Source organism: Colius striatus, chromosome 19 (genome assembly GCF_028858725.1).
Source record: "Colius striatus isolate bColStr4 chromosome 19, bColStr4.1.hap1, whole genome shotgun sequence".
NCBI lineage: Eukaryota > Metazoa > Chordata > Aves > Coliiformes > Coliidae > Colius > Colius striatus.
The window spans coordinates 5,937,521-5,956,437 of NC_084777.1; the positions used below are offsets into that span (position 1 = coordinate 5,937,521).

Genomic DNA, 18,917 nt, shown 5'->3' on the forward strand with positions numbered 1-18,917 from the left:
CCCTTCCCCAAGATGGCGGCGCGGGCTTCGCCCGGCTCCAAGGCAGCGGCGGGCCGGCCCCGCCCCCTGGCGGCCGGCGGGGCTGCGGCGCCCGGTGTCCTTGCGGCGGGCGGTGTCCGGTGCCGCGGGCGCGCGCGGAGCCATGCTGGCCTTCGTGGCAAGGGCCGTGGTAAGTGCCAGCCGCGGGCACCGGGAGCGGCCTCCGGCCTGGGCCGGGACCCGCGGGGGAGGGAAGTGACGGCGGCCGCGCCGCGCCGCCCGCCGCAGCGGAACGGGAGGGACGGGCCGCGGGGCCCCGGGGCTTCCCCGCCCGCTCCGTCGCTCCGAGCGGCCCGGGGCGCGGTGAGAACGGGCGAGGGACGGCGCGGCTCCGGCACCACCCGCCGTGCCGCCGCTGTCACGGGCCGGCGCCGCTCCCGCAGCCGGCGCAGAGCCGCGGCGGCGCGGCCGAGCCCGGGCGGCTCCAGGGGAGCCTCCGCACGGTTTCTCGGTGTACGCTGAGGCGACACGGCACGGTGGGGCGCTCGGCAGAGCTGAGGGCTGGAGGACAGCGGGGAAGGACTATGGCCAGGGCTGGGCGAAGCCCGGGATGCGGCTCTCGGCGCGGGCTTGGACGTTAAAGCTGCCGGCCCCGAGCCGGGTCATAGAATCCTAGAATGGCAGGGTTGGAAGGGACCTTTAGAGAGCGTCCAGTCCAACCCCTCTGCAGAAGCAGGTCAACCTAGATCAGGTCGCATAGGAACACGTCCAGGCGGGTCTCGAAGACCTCTGAGCAAACAGACAGAGGCAGAGCGAGATGACAGCAGCTATATGATGGGTTCCCTCATAGAACCCCAGCATGGTGGGGGCTGGAAGGGCCCTGCAGAGCTCCTCCAGCCCAACCCCCTGCTAAAGCTGGTTCCCCTCGCTCAGGGGGCACAGGAACAGGAGCCTCCACACCCTCCCTGGGCAGCCTGGGCCAGGGCTCCCTCCCCTCAGCACCAAAGGAGTTTCTCCTTGTGTTCCAGTGGAACTGCTTGTGCTCCAGCTTATGTCCATTACCACATCGGTATCACTGCCACAGACACTTGAGGGGCCAGGCAGGGCTGGGTGTCTCCAAGCTTGAGGGGTTCCTCCAGCTTCTAATTTAAAAATAAAAGAAAAAGACAAACCTCTGTCATCTGACACTTGATGTTGTGGCTGTGCTGGCAATCAGACACTGCTCTGAAATTCCTCCTCCCCCCAGCCCCATGCTGCAGGTGGATTTCCCACCAGCTTTGCAAGCTCTGGAAAAGGTCATCTGCTGCTTTGGAACTTAGCTTGGGAGCAGTGCCAGCCCACCAGCTGCACACCCTGCTCCTCGCTGGTGTTCGTTTTCCCTGTTGCTTGTGGGGAAAGGTGCACTGTTTGCTCTGTTTGCTGCCAGCTGCCTCCTCTGTTCGGTCAGGATGGCTATTCCTCCTTCCACCAAACACTTGAGTTTGACCTCCAACCAAAGAAGCAGAGGACAGGAAAGATACAGATCCATTCCATGGTTTAACATGTGGTGTTTTAAGTGAAGTTGGTTTGGGATTTTCACCCTTGCCCCAGGGGAAATCTGAGGCTTGTTGGTCACCATCATACTTCATCTTAGCCATGCAGAAGTGCTTGTCTGCCCCTCAGTCCATTAGACAGACAGGAAGGAGGGGGGACATTCCATGGGGCTGCACAGGTCTGTTGTGACTCTGCTTTGGAATTCTGTTTTATTAAGGGTTGACAACCCAGAACTCCTTCAGGTCTCAGGTTGCAATAATGACCCCACAACATGCACGAGGTGTTAGAGCAGTTAACACACCACCTTTAGCCCCAGACTGAATTTGCTGCAACCAGTCCCACCATCCCCTCCAGCAACGCTGGGTCACTGTCCAGTTCCTGCTGGAGAGCTGTCCCTCACATATCTGACACCCTCTGACTACCTTTGCCTGACCAAAGCACTAAATTCCCCATCACCTACCTAAATCCTCCTTGTAGCTCATCCCATCTGGTGGCAGCCCAGTCTGGTGATGTAAATTGGGGTCTTTCCTGCCTGATGTTCAGGCTTCTCTCAGGCTGCTGTTGTTTCAGGGGCCAAGCACAGCCTGAGGGAACGTTGTCCTTAGCACTTTCCCTTCTACCATGGCTGGAGGAGGCCCAGAGCTATTGATCAGAGACTCTGCCCACACAGCAGCGATCAGCAAACACCAAGTGGGCAACGCAGCACCAGCAGCCAGTGCCTGTGGGAGGGCTTCCCAGAAAGGCACCTTTGTGGCAGTTGATGCAACGTGAGAGTGTGATTACCCCCATCCTCTGTCTCCTGGGCCTGGCTCCAGCCCTCTCTCTGCTGAGGGCAGTCATGTGGCAGTTTGCTAATAAGGTGACGCCCTGCGCGGGCAGCACATTGTCAGGGGGAAGAGGAAGCCGAGAAGGGCCGAGGGAGAGCTTTACCATCTTTTCTGTCCTACCAGCCATGGATAGGAAGCAGAAGCAAGCAGAGGAGAAGGTACAGTATGCCCATGCTGCCATGCTTAACACCCTTCATTTCTTCCCAGCTCCACTCTTCTGTCATGCTTCAGTCGTTCCTCCTTCTCTTGTTAACATCTCTTCTCCCAACCTTGATCTCATAGTTCTTGTCAGGTCCCACAGAGAGCATAGGGGCATTTTCTCTGGGGGCTCAGCACCACACAGAGGCTTTGGCACCTTCTTCTTCTCTGTGCTTAACTGCTGGGAGGAGGTTGGGGGGCAGCTATCTTCTGGTTGAATCAAAGGGCATGTTCTCAGTGGCTTTATCATCCTCAGTGCACTGACGATGCAGAGTCCAGAGTCCTGTAGGAGAGTGTCTGATTCAGCAGATCTAATAGAGGGGGAGGAGCAGAGGGAGCTGAAAACCTCTTAAGAGTACAATTTAAATGTCTTTAAGCTGAAGGACATGCAACCCAATTCACCCAGGAGGATGCTGTTATTTTGTGGAAAGCTACCAAGTTCATCTCCTGGTGAGCAACTGGGTTTTGCTCTGTGTCATTTCTCCACCCAGGGAAATGGTACAGTGCTTTCTAAGGCTTTCACTCCCACGTTGACCCTCTTGGATCCCAGGAGCCTGTTGGTATCACCCACAATTTCCTGAACAGTTCTCCCCGTTCCCTCTCCAAAGGCTCCTGTCATTTGGCCAGTCCCGTACTGGTACTTCTGGTTCTCTTCAGTTAGCTGGGTCTTGCAGTTACTGGGAGCTTCACCAGCAAAGAAGAATCACAGAATCACAGAATGGCAGGGTTGGAAGGGACCTTTAGAGATCATCCAGTCCAACCCCCCTGCAGAAGCAGGATCACCTAGATCAGGTCACACAGGAACGTGTCCAGGTGGGTTTGAAGCCCTCCAAGGAAGGAGCCTCCACACCGTCCCTGGGCAGCCTGTGCCAGGGCTCCCTCACTGAAACAGTTTTTTCTTATGTTTAAATGGAACTTTTTGTGTTCCAGCTTCATCCCATCACCCCTTGTCCTGTTGCTGGATACCATAGAAAAAAGTACTGCCCCAACCTCCTGACACCACCAGTGAGATACTTACAAATATTAATGAGGTGCCCCCTCAGCCTTCTCTTCTCCAGGCTGAACAGCCCCAGGTCCCACAGCCTTTCCTCAAAAGGAAGATGTTCCAGTCCCCTCAGCACCTTGGTGGCCCTGCACTGGCCTCTCTCCAGCAGTTCCATCTCTCTTGAACTGGGGAGCCCAGAACTGGACACAGGACTTCAGATGAGGCCCCCAAGGGCAGAGTAGGGGGGCAGCAGAACCTCCCTCGACCTGCTGGCAAGGAGCCAGCAGAAGGAGCCTTGTCCCAAACCCTCCAGTCACAGACATCTTTTCATGCTGCCCCAACCTTACCTAAATTCTGCCTCCTCAAAGCTCAGAGAGTAGTTTGAATTGGCACAAGGGTTCTGCTTAACTTTCTGGCCTTAGACAGTTGTAAAAAGCAGTGACAGAGTTTCTGACAGTAGAGGAGATGAGTGTTTCTTCCCTGACTTACTGTGGGATGAAGGGTTTGACTTTGCTGAGCACACAGAGCCCATCAGCTGGAAGGAGCCCAGCTGGGAGATGTATCATCATCCTGGCACCATTTTCTCTGATGAGCTGAGTTGGTGTCTTGGCAGATCGAGTTTCTCTTGCAGCTTTTCTGGATGTCCTACAAGCAGCAGCGCTGTGCCTTGTGCTCTGCTCCCCGTGCCCTCAGAGCCCCCAGCTCCAGGCTCTCCACCACCTCATGCTCACCTCTGGGGGGATGTTCAGGCTGGATGTTTGCTGTGTGCTTTTGCAGGCCAGGCCCTATGGCCTGCTGAAACCGACAGCTTTGGGCAAGATCCCGGGCAGGCTGCAGCTGCACCAGGAGGCGCTGCCCCAGCTGCCCGTGCCGCCGCTGCAGCAGACACTGGACCGGTACCTGCAGGCCCTGAAGCCCATCATCAGCGAGGAGGAGCTGAGCCACACGCAGGAGCTGGTGGCCGAGTTCCGCAAGCCGGGAGGTGTCGGGGAGAGGCTGCAGAAGGGCCTGGAGAGGAGAGCCAAGAAAACAGAGAACTGGGTAGGTTGGGACTGTGGTGCAAGGCTCTGGTTGGGGAGGGTGGAGGTCTGATGCAAACCCCTCCGGTGTCCTGGTTGTATCCACTGTGGTTTGATGGCATCACCTCCGTGAGCAATCTGCTGCTGAGCTCCCCGAGCCGTGCAAGCTCCTCACGGGGACTTGGGTGAGCAGAGAGATTGCTGGCAGAGCAGGCAGTCACTGTCACTGCCTGTGGCTGCTGAAGCCTCAGACCTGTGAGCATCACACAGCTCTCCCGGGGAGCTGAAGGAAACCCTGTTTGAGTCTTGCACTGCCTTGCTCAAACCTATCCCTACCCTTCCAAGTGCAAAGCAACAAACCCCAAATAGTCTGTTTGCAAAGTGTGGGACAGAACTGGGGCAGGAGGCTGAGGCTGTTCAGCTTGGCTTGGGTCAAACAGCAGCAGATGCTGTGCCTGCATGTTGCCTTTCTCCACCCCAGCTCTCGGATTGGTGGCTGAAGACAGCTTACCTGGAGTATCGCCTGCCAGTCGTGGTCCACTCCAGCCCAGGGGTGGTTTTACCTAAGCAGGATTTTCTGGATCGACAAGGTCAGCTCAGGTAAAGTCCTTTTCTGCCTTCCCCTAGGTTTCAGATGGGATGAGCTGTGTGCTGGACAGGGAGGAGGGTGTTTAGGCTGGTTGGGAAAGAAGAGTGAGTATCATGTGGTCCCCGAGTCTGAGAGCTGTGCAAGAGGGCTGTATGGATACCAAAACATTGCCAGGCTGTCCTAAGGAAATATACCCGTTGCACCAGACTAAATATTTCATCAAGGAGGGAAAACCAGAGTTCAGGTACTCAACACAGACTAAAAACCTGTTTTGGTCTTTGCTCTAGCACGGATCTTCATTGCAAGACAGTGCTGGAGGCACTGTGAGGATGTGGCTGACACACTAAAGACTACGAGCCACTAAAATTGCATGTGCAGTAAAAGGAGGCATAAAAAGTAGCCCAGGCATGTCAGGGAAACCAAGCAGAAATGCCTCTGGAGTTTGCTGGTTTGCAGGGCTGGGGGAGCCTGCTGCAGGGACTGTCACTCAGTCTGTTCCTGCAGAGACCATCCCCTGCTGTGTCGTTTCACTTGTGATTTATGGTTTGGGAAACCTCAGTGTCCAGCCTCTCCACTTCCAGCCTCTCCACTTCCAGCTTTTCTTTGCAATCAAACCCTGCTGTGTCCTCTCTTCTTTTAGTTTTTAACAAGCATTCTGAGTGCATTCAATTCACCTGAAAAACTTCAGCATTGACCCTTGTACAGCATTACCTTTGCCACAGTTATCAGTCAGCACTGCTGTCGTGGTTTAAGCCCAAGTAGCAGATGAAAAATACCAGCCAGGGGAGCAGGGAGGCTGAGAACAAATCCTCCCTTCCACTCCCTTGGATACACCTGAGCAAGGGTGCAGAGGGTGAGCCTTACAGGGACAGTGCAAGACTTCCCTCTCTGGTGTTACTCCTAAGTTATCCAAACAGCAGCTAAGATCTGGAGCACAAATGCCTCAGCCAGTGGAACTGAGAAGCTGCACTCCCAAGGAAAATACAATCATGTTTGTATAGCTTGTGGCTGCAGGAAGGAGTCTGACAACATGGCTTGAGACTAAAGCAGAAGGCATGTTTAGAAAGTGTTCTCCATTCCTTAGTCTGGCAACAGTACTGGCTGAAGCCATGGCAACTAACATCTCCCCTCTTTCCCCCTCAAGCCCTACCCCTGCTCCCTGGCTGCTTGCTCCCTGGAGAGGAGCACAGGCTCTCTCACTGTCCTTTCCCAGCTGTTTTACTTCCTCAGCTTTTGCAATAAGGCTGGGAAATTTTCATTGAAAACTGCTTTGCAGGGTGTCTTATTTAACAGAAATATCCTTTGATCTTTACTCAGGGGTGGGTAGGCTGAGCAAATCGAGATGACACTGCTTGCAAATGCCAAGTGATCCCAGCACTTCAAAGCCTTTGAAGCTCTGCTGACTGCAGCCTTTTGTCCCAGTGACCTCCTGCCTCCTTCCTCCCATGCGTGGGTGGGAGCTCCCAGGTCAGAGGAGGCCAACCTGTCACTCCCAGCTGAGCAGTTGGATGTGGTTTGTCACAGCCTCCCTCCCTGCTGGGAGCTGGCATTGCCACTGTTTATGTTGATCCCAGTAAACACCTCAGTGTCTGCAGTTGCTTCAGATCCCTCAATGCCAGAGCAATGATCTTAAGAGTTGCATTAGCAGAACATTCACTAGGTAGCAACTAAGTCAGCAGTAGTAAGTCTTGGATGTAGAGAGATACAGCTGCATCTTGGCTTGAAACTCAGCAGTGGCCCCTGGCCAGGGAAGGGCACAAATCCCCTTTTCTTGTTGCTGTTTTAGTGCTGAGACTGAGAACTAGGATGTGATAAATATCACAACACATCAGTAAAAAATGCTGCTGCTAGAGGTTCATTTATGCATCTGGCCTGAACCCAGCTTTCTTGAAAGCTGTCCAGAGTTCCTTGGTTATAAAGTAAGATGCATTAAAAAACCAAAGTGCTACTTGGTAGGACTGTCCAGCAGTGTCAGAGTGGCTCCAGCAGCTAATCAGAGATAGGCACAAGAGGGGTTGGCAGAAAGGCTGAACTTTGTGAGGAGCAGAGAGCAGCTCTGCTACCCCTCCTCAGCTCATTCCTCAGCCCCAGATGTTCTGGGTCTGAGTCTCAACTTCTTACATTTGATGTTTTTCCAGGTTTGCAGCCAAGCTGATCGAGGGCATCCTGGATTTCAAGACCATGATTGACAAGTGAGTTAGTGACCCTCCTGACTTCTCTCTCACGTGTTCCTTACTGTCACAGAGAGGCTGAGCCTAGTCAAAAAATCCCCTTTCCAAATGGAAAGGCAAGAGAGGACAGCACATGTTTGAAAAGAGATAATTGCCCTCACCATCCTTGCTCACTGCCAAAGTCATCACCCCTGGAAAAAAACAAATGCACTATTCTTTCTTCATGCTCTTTGTTTACCTTAGTACTTTCATTGGCACATGGATGTGCTCAGAGGGAGTGACCCTGACTGGCAGTCCTGGGGAGTTACATACTTTTGTTTGCCCACAGAGCAAGTTACAGCTCAGGCAGCAGGAATGTGTTTCTCTCAGTTTGGGTTTCTGGTGTTTCTCATCTCCCAGCTAGATGGGATGGGCTATGCAGAAGCTTGTTCCTCCCTCCTCTTTGTCTTCTCACCAGCAAACCTCTGCTGAACATGCCTTATTTATGTTCCAAAAACATGTTTACCAACATGTTACCAACATCACACCTTCACATCCCCACTCAGACAAGGCTCAGGGCCAGCCATGAGAAGGACAGTTGGATTAGGGCTGCTCAAGTGATTAACTGAGTCCCAGTCTAGTTCCTGAGTCACAGATAGCACATCAGACCCTTGCCACCCAAAATTATAGCTGAAAACCTCTTTCTGCCATTCCACAGGAAACAATCTATCCCCCAGGATATTGTGCCTGGAGTCTCCTCTGCAGACAGCATGGTGCCTGCCCTGTAGTAGGTCCAGAGATCTATTTCTCTGGTGTTACACAGAGGGTAGTGTTTTCCCCCTTCCCAAATGAAAAGCCAGCAAACAGACATTTTTGCAGCCCCTACTAAGCAAGCTGGTAGGAATGGCAGCCCCTTTTGCATACCACCAACACATTTAGGTCTTGCTGGAGTAGGTGGCAGCAGCTGCATGGCTGAGCCTGTGCATGTCTTGTGTGGGGAGGTGCAGGCCTTCTGACCCATCTACTTTTCTCTCTCTCTCTTCCTCCTTACCTTGCTGTGTCTTCAGTGAGACCCTTCCAGTGGAGTACCTGGGTGGGAAGCCCCTCTGCATGAACCAGTACTACCAGATCCTCTCATCCTGCCGCATCCCCGGGCCCAAGCGAGACTCCATTGTCAACTATGCCAAAGGCAAAAAGCAATCCAGACACATCACAGTGGTTCACAACTTCCAGGTATGGCAGCTGCTGAGCTTTCCAGGGAGGCTGGTTGAGATGCAGGTGTCCCTTTCAGCTAGCTGCAAGCCAGAGGAAAGGGAATAACAGGCAGCCTCTGCCCACAGGCTTTGCCTCACCGGGGATTCTGTCCTGCCCCTCTTATCTCCTTTTGGCCTTAGCTGTCAGCAACAGACCACAAGGCAGCAAAATGCTCTTTCTCTGTGTCTCTTCCCTGCAATTCCTGGCTCTCAAAGTCCAGAGATCATGTCTGGAACTAGAAATTGCAGGTGGAAATTGGGTAACAAAACCCTACCACCCCAGCCAAGTCTTAGAAACGGGAATTGGTGTGTTTTGAGCCTCATTGCTGTGGATTCAGAGCATCTGAAGATCTGGTCTGAATTTATGCCTTGCAGAGGAAGTTGGACCTGAGTCTCTCAGTTCTGAGCAGCTTTCAAAGGTCTGCCTACAAGCTGAATCGTTGGGTTAGGTCTTACCTCCTCAAAGTGGCTGATCCCTGTTTCTGGGGCTAGACAGTAAAGACCTTCTCTCATGTTCTGTATCTGTCCATTCTTCTCACCTTCAGTTCTTTGAGCTGGATGTTTACAACAGTGATGGAAGTCCTCTTACCACTGACCAGCTCTTCATTCAGCTCGAGAAGATATGGAACACCTCCCTCCAAACAAACAAAGAACCTATTGGGATCCTCACCACCAACCACCGGAACAGCTGGGCAAAAGCCTACAACAACCTTCTGAAAGGTCTGTAACACACCATGAATGCTGAACTACCAAGGGGATCCAAAGGCTACCAAGATAATCAAGGGTCTGGAATGTATTTCTTATGAGGAAAGGCTGCAGGACCTGAGGCTGTTTGGCCTGGAGAAGGGAAGGCTGAGGGTGAACCTCAAAGAACTGATAGAGCCCAGTGGCAAGAATAATAGAATGGTGGGGGTTGGAAGGGCCCTGCAGGGCTGCTCCAGCCCAACCCCTGCTAAAGCAGGTTCCCCTTGCTCAGGGGCACAGGAACGTGTCCAGGTGGGTTTGGAAACCTCCTGAGAAGGAGCCTCCACACCCTCCCTGGGCAGCCTGGGCCAGGGTTCCCTCAGCTCAGCACCAAAGGAGTTTCTCCTTGTGTTCCAGTGGAACTGTTTCTGTTCCAGCTTGTGCCTATTACCCCTTGTCCTGTCCCTGGTCACTACAGAGAAAAGTGTGACCCCATCCCCCTGACACCCACCCTTTAGGTACTGATCAGTGTTTATAAGGTCCCCCCTCAGCCTTCTCCTCTCCAGGCTGAACAGCCCCAGTTCTCGCAACCTTCCCTCACAAGGGAGATGCTGCAGTCCCCTCAGCACCTTGGTGTCCCTGCCCTGGCCTCTCTCCAGCAGTTCCCTGTCCCTCTTGAGCTTGGGAGCCCAATTCAAACACCTCCCCTTCCTTCTTTCCCTCCAGACAAGACCAACAAGGAGTCCGTGCGGGCGATCGAGAGGAGCATCTGCACCGTGTGCCTGGACGCGCCGATGCCGCGCGTGTCCGACGACGTGTACCGGAGCCGCGTGGCCGCGCAGATGCTGCACGGCGGGGGCAGCCGCTGGAACAGCGGCAACCGCTGGTTCGACAAAACCCTGCAGGTACCTGCCGAGCTGCTGAAGGTGCTGGAGACACGGGTCTGGGGCAGAGATTTCTTTCTCCTGAGACTACAAACACTGGAGGAGGAGTTTTCCTCGTAGCGAGAGCAGAGAAACAGGGGAGCCGAGGCGTGGCGGCTGAGGAGATGCCGCGGTTGCCCCTGCGGTCGCCACACACGCTCATCCCTGCCTCAGGGGCTTCTGCTTCTCTCAGCCCACGCTGATTCAGTGGAGCAGTTCTTTTGTGTTCCTTGTGAATCAATTCTCTGCCTGCAGTGAACAATGCCCTGTCTGCTTGGAGGCAGCCCAGCACAGGGAGGTCTGTTCCTTGGATCTCCTCTAACTTTTGTTGTTTCTGCCACAAGCTGCCCGATGGCTTTTTGGGTTGGGTTTTATTCCAACATGAACTGCCATCCCACAGCATCTCTCTGATCTCCATTCAGTCTTGTCAAGAGCCTCTGACAGCAGCTGCTATCTGAGCTTCCCCTTCATTAGCTCCTACATCCTGGCTTGTGAGTAGTAGCTATGGTACCTTAAAAGATTCTTCTCATATGTGCTGAACTCCTTATCATGTTCCCAGCTATTTTGTTCCTCTTTGGAACTCTTCATTGATGGGACAAAGCTTACATGCTGCAGCTAATTGCAAAGCAGGTGTAAGCCAGCACAGGGTGATGTTATTCCTGCATCTCAGTAAATCAACACCACTGACCCACTCTGTAGTGCCAGGACACCAGGCACAGCAGCGTGTCTCTCAGCCAGGCTCTTGCCAATTAATCATGCAAAACTGCAACAGTGCTGGCAGATCTTCCACGCCTGCTGAAAGGCTCCTCTTGCTGTTCTGCTACATGAGACCTTTGTGTCACCTTTCCAGTGTGCAAGGACAGGATCACTGTCCATTCCAGAGCAGGGAGATACTAAGATCTCTCTGGCTAGCTCCTGCTTCACACACTGGATATGTGTCTTCAGCTGTCCTCTCCTGCTTCTCTCATAGTTCATCATTGCTGAAGATGGCTCCTGTGGTCTTGTGTACGAGCACGCTCCCTCAGAAGGCCCACCCATTGTGGCTCTTCTGGATCACATCGTGGAGTACACGTGAGTCCTGCCTCCTCTGCTTCTCCTCAGCGCTGCAGAGAGGCTTTAAGGCACCTGCTCCCCAAGAACATGCCTCTTCACAGCTCCCTCCCTGGGAACTTGTTCTGGAGAAAGGGCAGTGACATGCTAATTAGGTATCCCAGTTCTTGTATTCATGATGAGAATTGAGTGCCAAGCTACTCTGGTGAGTTTTGCTACTGCTTCCCTTCTCAGGGAACTGCACTGTTCAGGCCTGGTTGGAATGTTTCTTTTGGGCAGAAGGCACACAAGGCATTTCATTCATGTTCTTCAGAAAACACTGTAATGGCACTGTGAAGACTTTTCCAGCCCGTGACTAGTGTCCCAAGGTGTTAGGGAAGACATCCTGGGCAGTCCTACCCGGGTTCTGGTGTGCTTAGCTGAGCCTCTGGTTAAACAGTCATTTCTCTATGCAGGAAGAAACCTGAGCTGGTGAGATCACCCATGATTCCTCTGCCAATGCCCAAAAAGCTGCGGTTTAACATCACTCCAGAAATCAAGACTGACATAGAGAAGGCAAAGCAGAACCTCAACATGTAAGTATGAGGCAGTGGCGAGGTCTCAGCCAGTGGCTGCAGGAGTCACACACAGTCCCCTTGAGAACAGCTCAGTGGTTTAAGTGAGGATTCCCCCACTGCAGCCAGGGAGTTTTCCCAGTGATTTCGTAGGTTACCAGCAGTGAACCTGGCTGAAAAGCACACTAAAGCCACCTCCAAGGTGCTGGAAAGGGATAGTTATTGACCCATCCTACTAAGAACAAGGCTTTGCTGGGTCTAACTGGGGATACTGCAGCATAAACACACAAAAGCCCATCTAAGCTGCCAACAGTTTTCAGCAGTGGTCAAAAACCCTTCCTCTCTGTGGTGCTGCCCAACAAATCTGGGTGACATCTGTCCCTGCATAGGCCAGATGCAGATAGCCTCTTCTCTCTGAGCCTTGTGAAAGCAAATCCATACCTTTATGTTACAAGAACAAGCAACAGTCAAAGGAACATCTCTTTCTTTCCTTGCAGAATGGTTGAAGACCTGGATATCAAAGTCTCAGTCTTTCATCAATTTGGGAAGTCCTTCCCCAAGTCAGAGAAGATCAGTCCTGATGCTTTTATCCAGCTGGCCTTGCAGCTAGCATATTACAGGTGAGACAACCAACAGGCACCTTCAACCTCTTCACTGTCAGGCTCAATTATTTAAGCTTCATGAAGGTAGCACAGGAAAGTCTCTCTGAGGCTGCCATGGCCTGCTTCACAGTCCCATGTTTTCTCCTTGCACTGGGACTGAAGAGCAGATCTCACCTGTGGCAGCTGCCAAGCAACAGCTGAGATTTACCTGTGTATGTGTGTACAATCCTGGTAATGAAGCACCAGAGCTGAACTGTCAATGGGACTCAAAGTCTTCCCCTTTCCTCCAGTTCTTCTGCTTCATAACGATCCCTGGAGCTATTGCAAAGCCGTGGAGCTGAGGTGCTGAGAGCCATGGGTTAGTGATAGGCTTGGCAGGGTGAGCTTAAAGCAGCTTAGAGGGCTTTTCCAATCAAAATGATTCTGTGAGAAGAGGCCATTGCTCCCAGGGCAAACCCACTTGTGGGACTGTCCCATCCCTCCCGCAGGATGTATGGCCACGCCTGTGCCACGTACGAGAGCGCGTCGCTGCGGATGTTCCGCCTGGGCCGCACCGACACCATCCGCTCTGCCTCCGTGGACTCCCTCCAGTTCGTGCAGTCAATGGACAGCCCTGACACACCGGTGAGCACCTCAAACAAGTGGAGTAAGAGGACTCCCTGCCAGGCAAAGGGGAAAGCTGCTGATTTGGCTAATCCCATATCAGCTGGTTTCCTAGATGAAGCTGAGTTAAAACATGGTTTGGAGCATAGACACACGTTGGGTTTCGTTTGGCTTTCCTTTCACATGTACTGAAAGCCTGGGAAACAACATGTAGATGTTTCTTATCCCACCAAAAAGAAGCATATCCCTCTAAAAGTCTGTTTAGTTACTCTTAAGTTCTGCTGCTGATGGATGGAGAACTCCATTCTGAATGAAGTAACACAGCTAAACAAAATGATTTAAGGAATAAGTCTAGTAAATCTAAACATCAGCCTAGTACAGACACAGAGGGCAGAAGTGCTCTCGGTCCTAGAGGAACAGTCAAAATGAGGTTTGCCATTCTGCTGAACAACTTACAGGCAGATCTTTGTGTTCTCAGGACCAGGAGAAAGCAGACTTGCTGAGGAGAGCGACCCAGGCCCACAGGGAATACACAGATATGGTGAGTGTCCTCCATGCAGCCAGACTTGGGGTGTTACCCAGCAAATGAGGGTTCTGGTGAAAGATAAGACTTTAAAAGCTTCCTCTGCTGACACAACAATGTGACTGTTAGTGCTGCTGCAGAGGTCAAACTCTGATCTGACCGTGCTATAGGTCACAGGCTGAATCCTTTCTCTCTAGCTAGTGGTTTAAGTGTCCTTTGTGACTGACCTAAAGGAGAGAATCAGATATGAAAATAGCTTCAGTTATCACTGTCATTGTTGCTGATAAATGCCAAAGTTGCATGAAAACCCCTTAAACCAGAGGGAGCCCATCATCAAGAACTGTATGGCTGCACCACTGGTGCATTTAGTTTCACAGTCCTTACAAACCAGACTGACTCTTGGTTCTAAAGGCAAGACCTCTTTTCTTTCAAACTTTAAACATACAGACATTGTTGTTTTTTTAAGTGTTCTTCTCTTCAACCCAAAGCAGCTGGCAGTTTTGTTTGTTTGCCTCCTAGACAGGCTTTCATCTAGTTTTCCTTCCTTACAGGCAATAAGGGGCAATGCAATTGACCGTCACCTCTTAGGCTTGAAGCTTCAAGCTATTGAGGACCTGGTGAGCATGCCTGAACTCTTCATGGACACAGCATATGCTGTTGCAATGCACTTCAACCTCTCAACCAGCCAGGTAGGACTCAACTGAACAAAGACAAAAGTGTTCTCTCAGTTTGTTCACATTCCTCCTCCATTCCCTTCGGTTAGAAGCTAATCTTCATTTGAGGACAGAAACTTTCAAGCCTACATGAAGCTGCAGATCTGATCTTACAGCTTCCACAGTCCCTCTCAACCCTGTAAAAAAAACAGCAAACCCAAAGCCAAGGGCACCAGAAGCATTTGGTGTCTAAATGCAAGTGAGATCAAATGAAGTTACCTACCAGAATGGCTTCAGGTTCATCTGCTGTGGTGATTCTTACTGTGTTTTGCTTAGGACTTCTCTTGGGGAGAATTACTCCTTTGCAACTGCAGGGAAAAACATCCCCACATTGCTGTGAAGCAGTAGAATCCATCATGTGTGTGGTGGCAGGTGGGTCTGACCAAACAGACCCTCTTCTAGAGCACTTCAGTGGGATGGCAGCTCCTTCAGGCGGTGACAGGGCCCTTAGCATTTGATGGCTACATTTCTCTCTGGCTGGTTAGAAGTTTTTAATCACATTGTCTCCACAGGTCCCTGCAAAGACAGACTGTGTGATGTGTTTTGGTCCCGTGGTTCCAGATGGCTACGGAATCTGTTACAACCCTATGGATGAACACATCAACTTTGCAATTTCAGCTTTCAACAGCTGCGCTGACACAAACGCAGCGCGCATGGCCCATTATCTTGAGAAAGCTCTGCTAGACATGAGGAGTTTGCTCCAGTCCACTCCCAAATCCAAACTGTAGGAGGCAAACATGACATGATGCAAAACCCCCAACTAAAGGGGCTCTGTCTCTCATGCACTGAAGTTCCCAGTTCCTCAGAAAAATGATTGAGGGGGCAGCTTGCCCTGGAGCCTAGAGGGTATCTACCATTTGTTACAGAACAGTCATCTGCAGGTATTAGACTCTGTGGTGAAACAGTCTTAAGCCAAAGTAGAACTGACTGTTCCTGTCCCATCAATGCAATGTGCACCTTCCTGTCCTCAAAGAGGACTGAAAAATGATTGTACTGTAAAGGAATAGAGAAAGCACAGTCCTCACCAGTATCTGAACCCGTTTGGTGAGGAAGGCGGTTCTCCAGGAAAAGCAGGGGAAATGTTTATTGTCAGATGAACTATTACCACCTTTTTGCTGGTTTAACCTTCTGAAAAGCACAGCATCTTTCAATCTTGGCTGAAGATTTTCCTGCTGCTGCAGCAAAACTTCACCATCGAACTTTGGAGGAAGAAGTTGTTAAGTCAGAGCAGATCCAGTGTCGTCAGGGTATCCTGCACTGCTCAGGCCAGGCACTCCGACCATTACACGACTCACAGGCCTAGGAATGTTCCCTTTCCTCTCATTTTAGGATGCTGGGATCTCCTCTCTGTTGCACTGACCCTATTAACAACAGAATACAATTCCCTACAAACTGAGGTGGTTTTGTTGTTGTTTTGGGCTTTTTGTTAGGCTTGCTGTGGTGGTCCAACCCCTTCATCTTCAGGCTCTGCATAAAGCTTTTTCCTCACAAAACTTCTCTTACACAGCTTGTTCTAGCTTTGGCTTTGTGTACCTTAACATTTTCAGAGGTGAGAAGGGACTGCCTGTGCATTTAGCAGACACTTGCTTCATTGTACCTTTCTTTGGAACTGAAGAAAGAGATGCTGACCTGTTTACCAGCCAGATGGCCACATGCCTCGTCTCCTTCAGGGCACACACATGAACCCAGCGTGATTTTATACCTTCCTTTCAGAAACAACATTATTTGTGCATAGTGTGTTATGCCCAAGTTGTGGACAAATAAGAATGTTTCTGATCAGGAACTCCAGAACATACTTCCAATTTCTGGCTCCCAGAGCTCAAATCTGTTAGAGCCAAAGGAAAAACAGCTGCAGGATCACCCTTCTTTCACTGCACTCTGCTTTAACAAAGCAGAAAATCTTGAGAAGCAGGAAGAAAGCTGAGAACAGAGGGCACTGTAAATGTTTGTGCACTGTGGCAGCAACACTACAGCACCTTTTCTGCCACTCTTGGGAGTTATTTCTTACTCAGATTTGTGCCAGCTCACTGTTGTGGGAGAGAACGATCTCCTGGTGGTGTTGCCAAACTTGAGACAGTAAGAGGTTCTAAATCAACATTAACAAACAATTGTAGCATAGGAATTTTTGTAAGCACTATTTCCAATGAATCTGCCAGAATCCAACCTCCTGACTATACTTTTATTTAGTAAAACCATATGGTAATGAAGAATTCTAGTGCTATTTCTGCAGCAGGACTTTACTATTGAAATTGCAAACCCTTCAGGATGTGGCTGCTGGGACATCACCATACACAAGAAGCATTAGGAGTCTGATGGTCTGTTTTGTTAACAGGGAAATACTTGATCACAATTGCTACTTTCTTGATCATAAACCAGCAAGGAACATGATCAAAGTGCCTTGGTGAACATATATGAAGACATTTGCACTAAACCTGTTTAAAGCATAAAAACCCATAGAATTCAGATTTGCTTCTTGAAAGACACAAGCCAACACTACAGCATTTTCTTCCCTAACAATGTTATTTCAAAGCTTCTGTCTTATACCTAAATAAACCTCAAGAAAGAAAACTTAACTGAAACTCACCTGCACAGCCAGTGATTGTATGAACTGCCACCTTCACATCTACATGGATTTAGTTGATCTTTTAAGAAGAATCTTGAATGGAGTGAGATAGTGAAAAAAAACCCACCCCAACAGGAGCACTACAACCCTGCAAGCACACACCCCTGCTCTGTATGAGTTAGGCTGAAAACTGCAAGAGGATACTCAGTATTATCAAAGTGGGATTGTGTAAACACTACAGAAAAGACCAAACCTTGCTGGAATAACATCTGTTTTTACAGAGCCTTTTATGTTGGAAAAAAAATGTTCTTTTCCCAAAGTAATCCTCCCCTCCTGTACTGAATCAGCCTCTGTTGCTGGGGATGAGTTATTTTTCCCTGTCTGCAATGCCTTCAACCACTGATGCTGCAGTATTGCCACTGAAGTATTTGAGACTGGCCCTTTTCCCTGTCTGTCTCAAAGGGGAAGGCTCTCAATGGAAAGTGCCTATTAAAGATTAAGCAGAAGTACACACTGCTGTGACTATCTCAGAAGATGGGATTGATCTGTTCTGGATCTAAATCTGGATCTCCCAACTAGCTTCAGCAGGGTACAGCTGCAAGAAGCAGACTGTCACCCTGAAAGAGATACAAGATTCATAAACCACTTAAAGCATCCTTAATGCTACAACAGAGCTGCAATTCAGATGAATGAAGCTGATTTTTGAAGTGCTTGAAAGGACACTAAAATCATTACAAGGGTTTTTTCCTCCTTTAATAAGTCTTTTCTTACTGTACAAGCTTGAAAATGGGGTCTCCTTCTGATTCATACCTTCATTTTTTTCATGAACACTCACCTCCTCCCTGTTTCTAACTGTTTTATCATGAGATGTCCGTTGTCTTAAGAGCACATTGAGTACAAGAAACTTCAGTTCCAGACAAAAACTACCCATTTGGAACAAATAATTTAAGAAATGCATAGACTGAAAATATTCAGATAACTCTTGGGGTATGAGTGCAATTTATGACACAGCCTAGTAGTGTTGCATGCTTTGCTGGTTAGCTGTGTTAAATACTGTTGTTTTGGTAGTGTAATCCATGTCATGCAAAGTTTTGGCAGGTTCTTTGAATAAACTGAAACACAATAAACAGACAAGTGCTACAAAAAAAGGCTTAAATGTCCTTAGACACTGCAGAAGGTTTTGTAACCACCCTTATGGCAGAACATTTGTGTGGGGACAGCAAGAACAGGGAACCACAGCATTCCGTCACCTTCCTTTTATTGTCTTAGTATCTCCATCCAGCCCCCCTGAGTACAGGGGAGGAATAGAAAAGCATCTGCTTGCAAAGCCACATATTCCAAAGAAAATACTCCATTTCATAAAACTAGTGGCAAGAGACTTCATACACATGTAGGATAAGGCAGAGCTCAAATCTTTTTCCTGCACAGCACCATTTAGTTAAGAAAATCCATGGGATCACTAAGGAATTTCTACTACATCAAGTATTGCAAAGATTTCTGGAAAGGTACAGCAAAAGTAGGCAGAAGATGCAGATTACAAACAACTCACAGAGAACAGAGGAGAGTTTATTACAGTGTCTTACAAGAGCTCTTCTTCCTCTCCCTTACTCCTAAGAATTACTGTAGGAAGCTTGGGTTTGAAGGTAATGTGAACAGCTTTTTATACTACACTGCTCTCCATGAGGAGATGAAACCTCTTCCCTGCTCTAGCTCTCAATAGGTGCTTCCACATACAGGTTTTTTTCCCAGCAGTCAGTCCTAACAGCTTAAGAGAGGCTAGGGAAGTACTGGCCACTCTTGAGACAACCTGCTCTTTCAGCCTTGTCCTTGGGGAAGAGAGTTGTGATCTCCCTTCTGGCTTTGTAAGTTAACTTACAAGAGATATGAAGAGAAAATAAATAAGCTTGCAAGACATAAGTGATTGGTACCAGTCCTCCAACTGAAACATATGGTACCACCATGTTGTGTGGCCTGATGTCCTGCCTCAGTTTAATTGAGCTGTTCTCAGTCAGACCAAGTGTCCTTGTGAAAGCTGCGAGATGCCTCTTTATTCGGATGCACGCTCGAAGCAGATCCAGTGCTCAGGTCCTTCAGATGGTAACAGGATAGGCAAATACTGAACAGTTCTTAACAAAATGTATTTGCTGTAACAACTGGAAAGTTACTTTA

The 18,917-nt window shown here is 50.0% G+C and overlaps 1 protein-coding gene across 1 annotated transcript; it reads left to right on the forward strand.

Moving 5' to 3' along the window:
• The first annotated feature begins 12 nt into the window (after positions 1-12).
• Positions 13-18,205, forward strand: CRAT (carnitine O-acetyltransferase). Its single transcript, XM_062011838.1, is given in 16 exon segments — positions 13-73; positions 76-169; positions 2,392-2,497; positions 4,300-4,563; positions 5,023-5,141; positions 7,269-7,322; positions 8,348-8,513; positions 9,079-9,253; positions 9,944-10,122; positions 11,111-11,211; positions 11,646-11,765; positions 12,242-12,364; positions 12,835-12,970; positions 13,428-13,490; positions 14,024-14,161; positions 14,698-18,205. Coding segments are annotated over 16 exon segments (2,115 nt in total). The 3' UTR covers positions 14,914-18,205.
• Positions 18,206-18,917: the final 712 nt, after the last annotated feature.